The 16546-nt window shown below is 35.4% G+C and overlaps 1 protein-coding gene and 1 pseudogene across 1 annotated transcript; one reads left to right on the top strand and one right to left on the bottom strand.

Moving 5' to 3' along the window:
- Nucleotides 1–4827: 4827 nt before the first annotated feature.
- LOC121413997 lies at nucleotides 4828–11960 on the bottom strand (annotated as a pseudogene).
- Nucleotides 11961–12133: 173 nt separating this feature from the next.
- LOC121413998 (mitochondrial transcription rescue factor 1-like) lies at nucleotides 12134–16208 on the top strand. Its single transcript, XM_041607032.1, has 3 exons — nucleotides 12134–12980; nucleotides 13374–13446; nucleotides 15334–16208. The coding sequence occupies exons 1-3, from the start codon at nucleotides 12484–12486 to the stop codon at nucleotides 15514–15516; spliced, it is 753 nt and encodes a 250-aa protein (XP_041462966.1). The 5' UTR covers nucleotides 12134–12483; the 3' UTR covers nucleotides 15517–16208.
- The last annotated feature ends 338 nt before the right edge of the window (nucleotides 16209–16546 follow it).

Raw genomic sequence — 16546 nt, 5'->3', positions numbered from 1 at the left:
CAATTGTCTTGTGATCAGTGCGTATAATGTTTGCAATAAAGCCAAACGTAAATTTGACAAGCAAAAAAAAAGGAAAAAAAAAAGGCTTTCACATAAACTTGAAGGTAATTTCGCCTGCGAAAGTTTGACAAGCAAAAAAAGTTCCTCACTTTCAAAGGGGAGGCACACTGGCGTCAAAACGGTATATTTACATCACAAATTTTGGTTTTCAAAGGGGGAGGGCACGGGCTAACTCATGCATTTTAACGGCGTTTATTAAACATGTTAAACATAAATCCACCAAATATGATAAGGAAAATGTTCTTTTTTTGTCTTGAAGTGTGCGTGTGTGTATGGGGGGGGGGGGGGTCCCATTGCTATTCGGCATTTACAAGATAGATATAGCTCTGTCAAAACATGTCACGATATCACAAATCGTGTTTTAAAGTTAATGCAATTTTTACCAAGCTTGAAGAGCGCCACCTTAAGCTCAACACTAAAATAACTTCACCCGTTTTTTTTACACACATTCTGTTACTTCTTTTTCTGACACTATATTCCACACAGCAATGACCAGGGTGACCAGATTTTACAAAATGAAATACGGGAAAAATTGACAGATAAAGATCAACAAAGAAGCCCACCCGCAGTATTAGACTTGTGAAAAAATATAAAGAATTGAAAGGGAGGGTGAACGAAAGAATGATGGAGAGAAAGAAAAGAGATGAATTGAGAAGCAAAGAAAATTGAGGAAAAATACAAAATAACAGAAAGTTAGAACAGAAGGATGAAAGAAAGAATAAGAGAAAAAAGGGTTTCTGTCATTCTTTGAAATGAATATAGAAAGAAAGAAAGAAAAGAAAAGAAAAGAAAAGAAAAGGAAAGGAAGTGAAGATGAATAAACGTGTGAAAGACAAAATAAAGGAGAGAATTGAAGGGAAAAGGTAAAAACATGAGGAGGGAAGAAAGAATGAAGGAAAGAAATATGTTTCCTTCATTCTTTGAAAGAAAGAAGAAAACGGGAAGGGAAGGAAGGAACAAAGGGAAATAAAGAAAAATGGGAAAAATACGAGAAAAAAATAAAATAAAGAAAGGAAGAAAGAGAGGGAGGGAAGAATGAAGGGAGGCGAGAATGAAAAAGGGAAAATAAGGGAAGGAGAGAAAGAAAGAAACGAAAAGAAACAGGAGAGGAAGGAAGAAGTTAAGGTAAATTTAAGGAAAGAAAGAATGAAGGAAATAGAAAAGGGAACTTTGATTGATAAGAAGGAAAGTAGAGAGTAGAGAAAGAAGTAAAGAAAGAAAAATGAAAGAGAGAGAAAAAGGTGTTCAGGAAAGAAAGATAGGAAATAAAGATGGATGGGACGAAAAGGGGCATGCAGGAAGGATAGGGTAGAAAAGAAAGAAAAAGGAAAAAAGTTCAAGTAAACAAAAAAAATTAATCATCTAATAAGAATCATGTTATTTGGTGTTTTTCTTAATGTATTTTAAAAGTAAAATGTTCTAGAAATGAATAAAATTTCACACCAAGACTCAAAACGAAAGCTGAAAAAACTAGATCTATGAAAAGTCAATAACTATTTTTGCTCAAAGTACTTTCATTTTTACAGCCCCAAAATTTTGGAACTCTCTCCACAATGATATTCAACAGGCCCCCTCCATTAACTCCTTTAAGAGAAAATTAAAAGTATTTTTGTTAGTATCCTACAAACGAAGTTGATTTGTTTGTAGGTATTGATTGTCTTGTATCCATCTTGTATTTAACACTAAATTTTCCATATCACCGGGTATCAATCCCAAATCTGTGTTTTCATGCTAGCGCTCTCGTTGATCCATGTTCAAATTTTGTTCTCCCCTCTCTCTCCCCCTCCCTCTATCGGTCAGCCTAATTCTTTTTTCTCTCTCTCTCCTCCATCCTCTAATAAGTCACTATATTGTTTTCTTTGTTCGCGTGTCTGTATGTGTGTGTGTCTTTGATAATGCCTGTCCCATATTTTTGTCACCTTATTTCCATTTTTTGCTATCATTTCCTTTCTTACTCTAAAATAGTTTTTCCTATTATATTTATCACATTTTACTTTCCCATTTTTATATTGTATATTCGTTCAGCCGAATGAATTTCCATATTTACTTAATTTTTATTGCTTTGTCTTGTCTTAATTGCTTTATATAAATTATTTATTCAACTAGCTATAGGGGATCCACGCTCTACAAGCAATGCTTTTTAGTGGATCCCCTCATTTCCATATACGCTTTTTTTTTATACAAGCGTTTGTTATATAATTATGCTAAGTTAAAAATTATTTTGTATTCGTACTTTGATTTGTATTTGCATTCGATTTATATTTGTTTTGGAAATGAAATAAACTCTTGAATCTTGAAAACTTCTTGCACCGATTACATCTCCAAATCACTAATCTGAGAATAATTGGAAGAATAACCTGCCGACTTTGTGACTATTTTGGTGGAAAAACTGTTTATCATGTGAGATTGTTTGCACCATTGAGAATTTGCTCCGATCATACATGCCTAGCTAGTCGCCTGCCACACACACATAGGCAGGAGGCCAGTTCGTTTGCAATGTATAGGGTTACAGAAGCAAGAAAATCACCGCAGAACTTGCAAAGGTTTACAGTTATCGATGTAATTGTTGTCTCTGCTTCGTCATCTGTTGGTTATTTATAATTTAATGAAAATTTGACACTTTTAAATGTATTTTTGTTCAATATTCTGAAATACGGGACAATTAGGCGTCCCGGGGAGGGTTTGTCGGGACGCCGGGACAAAGGAGCAAAATACGGGACAATCCCGGGAAATACGGGACGTCTGGTCACCCTGGCAATGACGGTGATTTCAAATCCTGCATGTTGCACCTCTCTACTCTTCTGCTATCTTATCATGATATAGATTCTCTCACAAAGAAATCTCAACTCCGAGGAGTATTTTTGCCTTTATTTATTCACAAAAAAAAATGATTATGCAACAATTCCTCTCCTAGTGGCATTAATTTCATTTTCTGCTTAATATAACATGTTTGATTTTACACCATTCATCTTACTTCATTCTTTTCTATGAATCTCATTTGAAAATTCAACATATACTTTGGAGATTGCATTGCGACTGAAGTCATTTGTGGACAGAAGCAAAGTTCATCAGCCACTGACACAAACTCACAAAACAATTCAATTAGAGATAAAGATCTAATAACATGACAGCATAAAAAATATACAAATTGTGATTGAGAATCGAATGATTTATGATTCTGGTTTTCATTTTCTTTATTTTCAATACCTTGGAGATACTACAGGTAGTTTCCAGCACTAAGGTTTTTCCTCACTGTGGCTGAAAGTGAATACCAGTACAGATGCAATAATGATAATAGCCAGTTCTTGAGTAGCGCATAGCACATTATGAATAACGTCTTTATGTGCTTCCAAAGGACTTGGATATTATTACCCTGGCTGTAGCTCAAGCAGCTTTTACGCCCTCGGCATTTCAAGGATTACATTCCTGCCAGGTACCCATCCACCTCACCTGGGTTGAGTGCAGCACAATGTGGATAAATTACTTGCTGAAGGAAACTACTCCATGGCTGGGATTTGAACCCACAACCCTCTGTTTCAAAGTCTGGAGACTAATCCACTGGGCCACAATGCTTCGCAACAGAGATACACATCACAATATGTTTAACATTCTCTCCATCTCTCTCTCATTGCCATTATCTATTGACAATATGTTGCTCGTGGATTGGCATTGGTCAAGAGCCAGTCAGGGGATTAATCAGTTCTATCAGAGAAATCAGAATTCATCTGAGATTAACAGAAGTCATAACATTTATGACGCCATTCACATAACTGTTTTCACAAAATATTGGGAGACTTCAAAATCCACTTTGATATCAATAAAATTATTAGCATTTTGCTCTGTGAAATTTTCTCTTAATTCATTAAGATATCTATTTTGGGGCCCATAGTGCCCCTTTGAAGTCGGGAGTTGGAATAAACAATAAAGAAATGCCAAACAGCAATTTGAATTTCAGCTACATTAATCTCTTTGCAAATATAGACCTAGTATTCAATTACTGTCTGCAACTCACATAGGCCATGGAAAGAAGGAACAAGAGAATACTCGGACTACACAATAATTTTGGTACACTGCTATATCAAATTCAAATTCTTTCAAGGTATAATTGAAGCCCATTAATATGAATTTAGAAGAAAAAAAAACACATGCCAAACAGCAGCAATAACACAAATAATGCATTACTGATATTCACAAGGAACAAAGACATATGTAGGTATAATCTCACAAGTACATGTGCATGAGCTTATAAATCAATCAATGGGGGGCCACTTCCATTGACGAGTGGTAACCATGCGTGACAATGGGCTTTCGAAAAGCACCCTAAACAAGTATTTTCCATGTTCTGAAAATGCACCCTTTAACAAGTATTGGCAGTGAAACCTTACCCTTAACAATTGTTGGAAACAAACACATATTCCTTGATTTGACCCCCTAAACAAGTAGGTGTGTAGTCACAGACGTCAGCTTCACGGTTTCACCTTTACTTTCGTTGGGTTTAGTACCACCCTACACAACTCGCTCAAATCGGATCCTAAACACATAGTGTTGGGGCAAAAAGAAATTCTAGTCTTTTTTTACCCTCCTCATATTGGACCGTAAACATGTAGTTTTCCTATCAAAATATGTACCCTTTTTCATTATTTTAGCGTTTTTGACACCCTTATTACGTTACGTATGTAACATGCCCTATCTTGAAAAAGAGATCTTTTTTACTTGTTTATTTGGTCATGCATGGTATCTACTCGTCTATGAAGTGCCCCCCCCCCCCCCCCCCCGAAATCAATATTACTCTTTTCCAAGGAAAATACAAAATGCAGGGATCCAAGCTGTCGGTGATCAAAGATGAGATCAACATTCAAGCAAATTTATGGAATTCAAATCTCAAGCTTCATAATGGTTTGTTTAATCTTCCACCTGAAATTTTCCTGATTGGTGAAAGTAACTCCAATTCATTCTGGAAGTCCCCTTGACTTCCAGAAACCTCATTATAGTCTTTGGTACGCTTGGTTCCTCTAACCCGGCTATCCTGACCCTTGGTAGCAGCTCTGGATGTCTTTGAAGATGATCTCTTGCTTCTCTTGCTTCCACTGTAATCATCCATGGATGCTCTGCTGGTATCACTATCAGTTAATGTCTGTTGGCTTCCATTTGCTTTTTCGAAGACACCATTCCTTTGCACATCCTTCCCGAGATACTTTCCAAGTCCTTGGCCACGTTCCGATCCTGGACCAAGGCTGGATTCCTTCCTTCATTCTTTCGAGAAGCAAGATTCTTGGCCGATCCACTTTGTAACCCCTCTTTGGGTTGGTGAGGGTACTTTGTAGACAGTAACCCCGGGTTGTTTTCTAGAATTCCTGACATGGACTGAAGAGGGTTCTCTGAAGGATTGGTGTCCTCGATCTCGAGTGATTGTTCAATGTTCTGGATACGTTGATGCATGGCACACATCAGCACCTGCAACTGTTCAATGAAGAGGCGTGTTGTTAGTGAAAAAAGTTCCAGGTTTTATGCATATTGTCACAATCAAATGAAAAACACATTTATTCATTTATTTATTTCAAGGAATAATTTTTCTGGTAGTGCATTGCAATTTGCTTCTCATTTTTGAAAGACTGCTATGCATAAAGTCTTTTGTATAGCATATTTTTACATAGGACTGTACATTACTTAGTTGAGAGCTTTTCTCTTATGACTAAAATACTATTCAAATTTGTAAAGCGATATTATTCCCTGTATTTATTAATCTTTTTTTTTTTTGGGGGGGTGCAACCTTTGGGCCAATACATTCCCTGTACAGGGAATTTGTACATTAATTTAGAAAACACATTTAGTACATACACCCTGATGTGACAAGGTCGAGTGTGGAAATTAATTATCTTTTGGAGTGAAGAATATCCTTGTCTAGCTTGTCAGATTTGTCATGGGGAAAATTTGGAGTAATGAATTATATTTTATTTTTGCTTGTCTGCTTATCTTGATGGCAATTAGGTCTTTCTTTTTTGTAAAAAATCTTATTTTTGCCAAATAAGAAAATGTTTCTGTACCCCCAATTATGAAATCTTTGATTCCTTTCTGAGCTAAGCATGAAAAGTATAATTATTACTAAACTTTTATCAAACTCTTTTTAAAGACCTCCCAACTTCTCATAGAGCAACTTTTAATGGTAAATACCTTAAGTGTTGTTTCTTTCAATGCTTTCAGGTTGGTGAACTGTTGGAAAGGGGTATCTGACTCGGGGAGAGATGATGAATCAGTAGAACCAACTTGGTACCTGTGGTGTGAGATTAATGGGTTAATGCAAGAAATTATTTTAAACTTCAGCAATAACTGATAGGCCTAATGAAAGTGTTTTGACTTAGATCAGATTTTACTCATTCACATGAAAAACAGGGAGAATGAATTTACAACTACTGTCACGTCTGTCTATAGCAAAGTATCAATGAATCTCTCAATTGTTCACTTCATAATAATGTAGAGTATCACAAGAGGATCTTGTTGTGTTATCAGTAAAAGTACCTCATTTTCCATTTGTTACACTTACAGAGTAATTATTTCAGAAGTGTAAAATATGTGTGCAACTCTCTTGACATGTAATGGCTGTGCCCCCCCCCCCTTTGAGAGACACAATTAAAATTTGTAATGTAAATATGGCAGCCTAACACAAGTGTGCCCACTCCCCTTTTGTCATTTTTTTTGTGGACGAAATGACCTTTAATTTTGGGTGAAAACCATTTTTTTTTGCTTGTCAAATTTTCCTCTGGAAAATGTGCCCCCCTTATGGAAAATCCTAAAATCCGGGATCTGCCCCTTGACAGAATGAAATCAAAGAGGGGCAGTTCCATAAAATAGTAAACCGTTTGGTCAAAATTTCAAAATCCTACAAACAGAACAAATTAGGTATCACTTGAAAGCTAAGACCCTGAAATGTATAAATCTGAAAGAAATAATTTCAAACAATGTATCGTTTCATTTTGACAAGGCATTGAAATCACCATAGCAACAAAACAGAATTTTACTTATTTTTAAAGGTCAAGTTTGTAACAAATTTTAAACCTTTTACAAGCTTTGAAATAATTAAAGTTGGATGTTGTCCAAGTTGTTATTATGTCAGGTTTCTAAAAATATGTTAGGTTTTTTCTATTTTTCTTAAATTTCTTAAACCGAATATATTAAAAGCAGGCACTTTCAAATGTACGTCCGACCCCTTTTCACATACACTTTTTTTCTTACAAGCAAAACAAAAGCAGATAAATTTTCCCAAAGTCAGATGCAAAGCAAGCTTGGTTTGTTTAATATATACACCAGAAGGTAGCTCACCACTAGTCCGGGATTTCAAGTTAAGTGGGGGTCGGATGTACAACTTTTTTGTACGTCCGACCCCCTGTACGTCCGACCCCTTTGAAACTTTTTTTATGAAGTTATCTTTCACTGCTCAGATGTTTTTTGCAAAAGTTTAATATCATAACATCTTTTACTCATATCAATCTTTCAAAATTGAATACAAATTTCAATTTCAATCTAGTTTAAAATGACCTTTTTTGTATTTCTTTACCCAACAAATACTGGGGGCAAAATTCACCTTCCATCTTTGACATTTTGCATGATAGTTCTTTAACACACCTTGATATCGCTGTATAGTTTTTTTTTTTTTTCTTTGAAGTCTTGCACAAGTTTTGAGACCAATTTCACAAAGAATACCTCACATTTTTGACAACATATAGATTTTTAAATGATGATATCATCTTCAAGAAATGGTGATTTATTTGTGTATTGTGTGCATATTCAATGGAAACTGCCTTCCTTCATCTCAAATTATCACATAACTTAATTAATTTAGTGGTAATTATGACTGAATAATAGCAGAAAATTAAAAAAGAAAATGAAAATTAAAAACCTACAAATACATGAGAAATTTAATAAACAAAGAAGTTCCATAGAAAAGTAGAAATTGCCCCTTCCCCTCAATCTCAGGTACAGCAATTGCCCCTCTATGAGAAATAGATCTGCCCATTTGCTATAATGATACATGGATGTCTAGACTATTCTACTTTTGCCTATAGGGGTGTAAGTTAAGAAAATGTGAAGGGTTATTCATTTAATTTTGACTTGTTCTCATTTCTTTATTTCTGCATCAACCTTGTTCAAACTTGATACAAATGATCCTTGGTTGATACCATGTGTGTGTTGATGAGGTCAAAGGTCATCTAGGGGTCAAAAGGTCAAAAGATAGGCCAATTAGTCATTTTTGACAGATTTTGTTTAAATCAATTTTTTTGTTTGCATCAATATTGTTCAAACTTGAAATACAAAATCAGAGGGTAATACAATATTTTTGTTGATGAAGATGATAATTTCTAACGTTATTTAGGGGACAAAAAGTCACTTTTGCTCATTTTGTTATTCAAGGTCAATTGTTCAAGCTTTCTAGGGGTCAAAAGTTAACTTTTGATACCGGTAGTTTTTTTATGTGTATTGTATTCAAATGTATTCGATCTTGGAACAAATTATCAGTGGGTAGTACCACATATTTGTTAAAGAGGATGGAGAGGTCAAATGTCATCTAGGTGTACAAATGTCAAATGACATATTTCTGCATTAATTTTGCCCAAACTTGGAACAAAACGATCAGTGGGAAAAATTACATGTGTTCTTGAGGATGGAGAAATCAAAGGTCATCTAGGGGTCAAAAGGTCATATTGCATGTTTTTTATTGCAACATCAGGGAAGACTCATGGTTCGTAACCCACCTTGTAAAAACAAAGTTTGTAACAGAACAAGTTTTTTTAATGTTGAAGAAATTCTTTTTCATGTCTTTTGCAAACCATTACAAAATACATTTTACTTGAAGTTTAACAGTATCCTGCATTGTGTGAATAGTTGAGTTGTTTCATTATTGATGTGATCTAAAAATGTAGATATCAAAATGGAAACAGTTTAAACCCACTGACTCATTTGTAATAGATATGAGGTGCATTTTGCTTGACTGTAAGAAAATCAGTATGGGGATCGGACGTACACTGTCTGAATGCATGTCAACTTTAATCAAGCATAACTCTTCACCAGCATCAGATTCATTTGTTAATTCCGTCTTATGTGAAAGACAACTAACCAAACAGCATGTATGTTAAAAAAATCCAGTTTAGAATGTCTATGTTTTGTGTAACTGATCTTCAAAGGGGGTCGGACGTACAGTGTGCAAATATTTTGCACAATGTACGTCCGACCCCTTCAAAGTGTACGTCCGACCCCAAATAGATCAGCCTGTAACTAAAACAAGGCAATGCCTATCAATTTCTTTGCTTCATTTCTTGTAAAATTCAGTCTTTAACTAACAGCTCATATTAGAATTTTAGTAACTGCAACACAAAAATCACAGAGATTTTGACATGAAATCTAAAAGCATAAAACCTGCTTTCGTCTGATGTACGTCCGACCCCTCACATTTTTGCCCATATTTTCTATTCTTCATATTGCAGCCTGGTCCTGTCATGGTGTAATGATAACCTAGGTCACATGTTATGATATACTAAAATAAATAAAACACTGCTATCAAATTAAAGGAGATACAGCTCTTTAATGTGTCCGAATGTACGTCCGACCTTTATGGAATGACCCAGAGACAAATTGAAATGTTCGATGTCCAATGACGACTTACACTGAAAGTTTGTTGACATCGATTGTGAAGTAATCTCTGAGGTCGTCCAAGGGTCGTGGTGTTGTCCTGTAAACCTTCCCAAGCACCGTTTTACATCCTCGGCAAACAAGTGGGCTGAAAGTACTACATGAAAAATATGAAGGGGATATCAACTTAATCAATACATGTATCTCCATTTTTAGAAAGAAAAAGAAAATTGCAACTATAACAAAGTATAGGCCTAACTAATAAACAATATATAGATCATAAAAAGAATAAGAGGCATAAAAATAATCATCATCAGATGAAAATTGGAAGAATACAAATATAGGGAGAATAAGAAATGGAAAAAAATAGACAACAGAAGAGAGGGTGAAATAGAAAAAAAAAGAAAAAAAAATGATGACAAACAAAAAGATGATAAAGAAGACAATAAAGGGAGAAAAAAGGAACAAAAGTAAAGAGAAAAAATTGAAGTTACATGTAGAGCAAAAGAGAATAAAGAAAAGTATTCACATATAATGATAGGGCTATATTCTCAAATATTCATCAGTATAGATATGTTACTGGCCACACATAACACAACGGAGAATTATAAGAATTAAAACTAAAAAAGGCCTATTCAACAAAATAAAAGAAAATGGGATACAAACCTTCCTTGGTCAATACCATCTGTTGATGTGATCAGCTTTGTTGATAATTCTACAGATGCATTCACACCTGAAGTAAGAAATCAAAGAAAAATGCAAATTTTGCTTTTTTTACACTATAACTACCCCCTACCCCCCCGAGTACTAACCCCACTCATGCTATAGTATAGCATTATTTGCTAGCATACATGTACATGTTAGTATGCCTCAGCGCTGTATTCAGACAGTGCACTTGCACTGTGCAAGTGCGAATCAAGTTGGAAAACACTCGATCTGAAAGGCTGGAAGTGTTTTACTGTCAGCCCCTTGTTAGAAAGTCACAACCTATGCATGATAAAACTAATCCATGCATTAGTTCTCTGTCATATTTATTTCAGTAACAGCCTAATTTTCGGTCTACCACAGTGACAAACAAAGAAACTACAGACTATCCAAAACTCTGCTACAAGCTTAGTTACTCAAACTCGAAAATATGAATCAATCACCCCTGTACTACGAAGCCTACATTGGCTTCCTGTTCATTGTTGTATTTCTTTCAAAAATTTATTAGTTTTTGCATATGAATGCTTCCATCCATGAGACAGCTCCTTCATATATTAACTTTATATCAGACTCCTCGTACTCTAAGATCAAGCACAAAGCAGCTGTTTGCTATTCCCCACATTGTTACCAAAACATATAGTGAGCGCTCATTTGCACATGCCTCTTCCGTCTTATGGAATGCACTTCCTAATTATATGAGAAATATGCATGATTTAGATAAGTTTAAGACTTCTCTAAAAAGTATCTGTTTAACTTGTAATGAATTCAGTGCCCAACACCCTTTACTTACTTTCTAATTTCTTTCCTTAGTTTCATCCAAGTGCATAGGGACATGCGTTGCTATGTGTTATGCACTATAAAAGAATTAAAATTAATCCAAGACACTATCGGTCAAATAGGAGGGTGTTCACCAGAGAACGACAAGAGTTGAAAGTAAATCACAATCGTAATTGCAACTTCCAGAGATGTGTCACAGCCCTTTCACAATACATTTTTATTTTTGTGAGATAGATCCACTTTTTGTTTAATGACAAAATCATAATTTTTTCATGATTTACTCATTATAATTTTCCCAAAATGTTCTGCCCCCCGCATTTTGATTCACCATTAAAACAAACAACATATCTGCAGACCGTATCACTTATTGTAAAGCAATATCTGATTGTATGAATCAAAATACAAAAGTGGCATAGGTTTGTAACTCATTGCACGAGCAATTTGTTAAACTAAAAAACACGATAGTGTGATAATGCATGCTGTCTTGTGTGCACGAGAAATCGCACGCGCCGCGGTCGAATATTACGGCTTACGCTATATTCACTCACTGTTCAGTGTGATAGATTTCAAATCATCATGAGCAGCGATGAATGCTATGGAATCACTTATTATCACATTGCAATGTTGACACTGGAAAACAGCAGGTAGATCCTTGTTAGATTGATCATTTTCCACAGTCTCAGAATCAGGAGTGTCTTTTCCCGTCGCAAACTCCATTCTTGAATTTGAGCTTTTGACTTTTCGCGGATGTTTACAAGTTACAACTATTTCTTCTTTCCAGTCTATTGTTACATTATTAATACAAATAACCAAATTTGAATCGGTTGATTTTTCCCGAAATACTTAAGAAAAGTTCAATTGATATTATTTTGTAGTATATTAACCAAAATTCGTATTTCTAAAGTTACAGGATTGCAGCTGTAAGACCAGTATTTGAAAGAATAATGAAAAGTTCGATTTTTAATTATATTCTCTCGTGAAGTTATGGTCTGACTCAAGTCTAGCATCAACATAACGAATTTCTGCTGCTCGGCATATCGACACGTTCAACGTCAAAAATAGAAAAAGACTTCTAATTTAGTGGATCGTACTCCAAATGTGTTCATTTCCCCTTTGGAACGTTAATAAATGGATAAATGGAATAACTGAAATGAAAGCCTCTATTATTTTATTATATCAGTCTTCGTACGTAGCAATAATTTAAAGATCTTGCTCGGCTGCGACTTCTGTCGTGAAACTAAAGACATTGTCGCCTTAGGTTCCGGCGGAGAATCTCTTCGTGTGCCGCTGGAAGCAGCAAGTATAGGCAGAGGTCTCAAAATGATGGGTGTGTCGCTCTATAGACTATCATCGTTTGTCTTACAGGGAAAGTCTTCATTTATGTTACATCCTCCCTTCTTCAAATATACTAGATGTTTCTCTTTGTATTCTGCACGTTTTTCTTCGATTTGTTTGCCTTCCCAAACACATGGAAAATGCCGAGAAGTTGAGAGGAGTGCACAGTCACAGATAAGGTGCAGGGTCATTCCCAAGACCACGATGAACCAAAGTAAATTTTTAGCTGTTGAGCCAACGTCACTTCTGAACAAGCTTGTGTGCTATTATTCAAAGAAGTCAAAATCAAAACAGAAACTTATGAAAGGTGATAGCACAGATGATGAAAGTGATCTGGACGAAGAAAATGGCTACAAATCTGATTCTGAAGATGAAGACGAGATTGAAGATGGTAGTAAGAAAGATTGGAAAGATCTAAAAATGAATGTACCATCTCGGAGGATAGATGCTGTGTTGAGTGCTGGGCTTGGAGTATCCAGGAAGTGAGTGTTTTAATTTTTTCATTCATTTTATTCATTTTATATATTGATGTCATTTTTTTATGACATCACAATTTGGGGTTCTACACTTGAGTACACTACATGTAGTTGGATTTTTTGTTGCTTTTAGTATCATTAAAATAGTTTCTACTATGAAAAGGTTTAAATGGCATGAAGAATTATAAACACGAAATAAACACAAATAAAGTTTGGAATGGTATTGACTTTGACTTTAAAGTTATTAAAACACAAATTTATATCCTTCATGAATTGGGCACTTATTCATGTTGTATCTGTATATGGAGTTAAAGGAAATGTGATTTGAATTCTAGAATATTTAAGGGATATTTTGATTGTAAGTTTTGTAACCTTATAATATTACTCTTTTATTTCCAGGAAAATTGAAGAAGCCTTCCTGAATGCAAAACTCCGGCACAATGGCAAGAAGGTGATGAAAAAGAGTCGACAGGTATATAATGATTGTAATAGAATTTCAAGTCATTATCTTCAAATAGATTTAACCATCATTTGTCCTATTTTTTTATCCTGGTGTGGGGCCAGGAGGAGGGGGTGGAAGGAAGGATTGCTGTCTCAAGATCACAAATGATGTGAAAAGAAACATTGAGATTGTATTTAGTACTCTGGGACATAATTTTTATGAGGATATTTATTGTGGCACATCCATAAAACAACTCTTGTGAAATCATTAATTTGCCTTTTTTGATTCGTCTGTCAATAAGGGGTAGCATCGTGAAGGGGAGGGGTGCAAGAAGACCTGAAAATTCACTGATGGTGATTTTGTTTTCTGTCCTTCATTTGGGATTGTTTCCAATTGGTCTAATGCCAATTCGTCCAATTGCCAATGGTCTACTTTCATTTAGACTAAATGAAGGTAGACCATGCGGTGAGTGGACGAGTTGGCAGTGGAAGAATTGGCAATTTACCTTTGATATTAAGGGCTTTATCAAGATGCATTTTACCCAGTCCTGTCATACTCTCCTCTATTCCTTTTATTCATTGATTGGTAGCAGGAGAAGGGGGGGGAGCGGTCACCCAGGTGCCTGGGAATGATTTTCGAAGAGGGGATCGTGGATTGTTAAACAAGTGGAATGCCTCTGGCCGTCTCACCTGCATCACGCGGTTCAATATAGCAGCAGTGCTGACTTTGAATACTACTCTAACTCGCACAAGATGTTCAGTGATACATGGTTACTCTTATGTCCACTTTTTATGAACTAGACCAATAAACTTACAGAGATATGATGGTTATTCAACAAAAAACCCCAACATGGCCAAAGTTCATTGACCTTACATGACCTTTGACCTTGATCATGTGACCTGAAACTCGCACAGGATGTTCAGTGATACTTGATTACTCTTATGTACAAGTTTCATGAATCAGATCCATAAACTTTCAAAGTTTTGATGGTAATTCAACTGATACACCCACTTCGGCAAAGTTCATTGACCTTTGACCTTGGTCATGTGACCTGAAACGCGCACAGGATGTTCAGTGATATTTGATTACTCATATGTCCAAGTTTAATGAACTAGACTAATAAACTTTCAAAGTTATGATGGTAATTCAACAGATACCCCGATTTGGCCAAAGTTCATTGACCCTAAATGACCTTTGACCTTAATCATGAGACCTGAAACTTGCACAAAATATTCAGTGATGCTTGATTACTATTATGTCCAAGTTTCATGAATCAGATCCATAAACTTTCAAAGTTATGATGGGAATTCAACAGATATCCCCAATTCGGCCAAAGTTCATTGACCCTAAATGACCTTTGACCTTGGTCATGTGACGTGAAACTCATGCAGGATGTTCAGTGATACTTGATTAACCTTATGTCCAAGTTTCATGAACTAGGTCCATATATTTTCTAAGTTATGATGACATTTCAAAAACTTAACCTCAGGTTAAGATTTCAATGTTGATTCCTCCAACATGGTCTAAGTTCATTGACCCTAAATGACCTTTGACCTTGGTCATGTGACATGAAACTTTAATAGGATGTTCAGTAATACTTGATTAACCTTATGGCCAAGTTTCATGAACTAGGTCCATAAACTTTCTAAGTTATGATATCATTTCAAAAACTTAACCTCAGGTTAAGATTTGATGTTGACGCCGCCGCCGCCGCCGCCGCCGTCGGAAAAGCGGCGCCTATAGTCTCACTCTGCTTCGCAGGTGAGACAAAAATTGACAAGCCCCCCCCCAAAAAAAAGCAAACAATCGAGATCTTCATTTCACAGTGAATGTGTTTTTTGTCAGCTAATTGTGCTTCAATTGCACACTTCACTCAAGTAACTATTAAATGCAACTTGATAATTATTTTTTTTGTAGGTACAAGAAGGAGATGTGTTGGATGTTGTGAAGGAAGACCGCATCACCAACAAGGAAGGAAACCAAGTGACACTCGTCATGAGGGTGGAGATGAAGAAAATCAAGGAGGAAAAAACGTCAACGGACAAGACGCCTGTCAAGCTACGGAGATGGAAACATCTAGAACTCCCAAGGGAGAAGTAATGTACCAGTATTCCTTATTCAAGTAATAAGTTAAAAATATGTCAAAATCACTGCTTATGGAGAATTCATGCATCCTTTTATTTTTCGAGTTATAGCCTGAAGAGCCCAACGTTTTGCTATCTGATCAAGATTGCAGAATATGATACATTTTGTTTTTATTTCAGAAAGTAGTCTGTCATCTTTGTACTGTTTTTGATATATTCTCAGCAAATTAGTGACAAAATTTCATGCACTGATACATGTATGATTAGCCAGATAAGTGTAAGAGGTTATCATTATTTACATATCTCTCTTGCCTCACTTATCAGGAATGAATTAGGTTGAGGGAAAGAAGATTTTTTAATTTTTTTTCAAATTCATTTCATGCAGGAAAGTACATTATGAATTGAAATAATGAATGATTTTTTTTCATTAATTATAAGTAGTGAGGTTAGGTAGTAGTAATATAAGTTTTTTTTTTCGGGGGGGGGAGTTCACCCCTATGTACTCTGAATGCGCTTTATTTGAGTTAAGTTTTTGAAGTTGATTAAATTGAACGAGATATCTCTCCATAAAAGCATTTTTAATTTATTTTTCTCTTGTACAAGTCATGTAAACGGTCAACAAAACCTACATTGTAGATCATTGTGTTTTTCAGTGTCATCCAAGCATACATTTTCAGATTATGGTAGGATTCCTGAAAAAAAACACTGCATCTTTTTCTATTATGAAAGAGGGGGAAAAATGAAAGTTTGAAAGAAATAGGTCAAGAAATAAGAAAGTTAAGGCTGTTTTAATATTGAGATCACTAAGACTGTCAAATTTCAAATTGGCAACTTGGTAATTAATTTATGACAAGTGGTGGGGACAATTTTCCCATAGTATTTGGGGTACATGTCTTTTTTTAAGTACATAATGTCCTGTGGTATCAATATGAATATTGCTATCATACTATTGTTTTATGTCCTGCAAAAAAATTACAATACAATTTTTGAAAGAAAGTTTCATCTTTACCCTTACGAGTATCGGAGCAAATGGAAGAGTAGTCCCT

Source organism: Lytechinus variegatus, chromosome 4, assembly GCF_018143015.1.
Source record: "Lytechinus variegatus isolate NC3 chromosome 4, Lvar_3.0, whole genome shotgun sequence".
In the NCBI taxonomy this organism is placed as follows: Eukaryota; Metazoa; Echinodermata; class Echinoidea; order Temnopleuroida; family Toxopneustidae; genus Lytechinus; species Lytechinus variegatus.
Note: the sequence above shows the minus strand (reverse complement) of the source record. Positions and strands in the feature narration are given on the sequence as shown.

Coding starts and splice junctions, on each gene's coding strand:
- LOC121413998 (XM_041607032.1), top strand. CDS start 12,484: ATGATGGGTGTGTCGCTCTATAGACTATCATCGTTTGTCTTACAGGGA. Junction 12,981..13,373: donor GGGCTTGGAGTATCCAGGAA/GTGAGTGTTTTA, acceptor TTTTATTTCCAG/GAAAATTGAAGAAGCCTTCC. Junction 13,447..15,333: donor TGATGAAAAAGAGTCGACAG/GTATATAATGAT, acceptor TTTTTTTTGTAG/GTACAAGAAGGAGATGTGTT.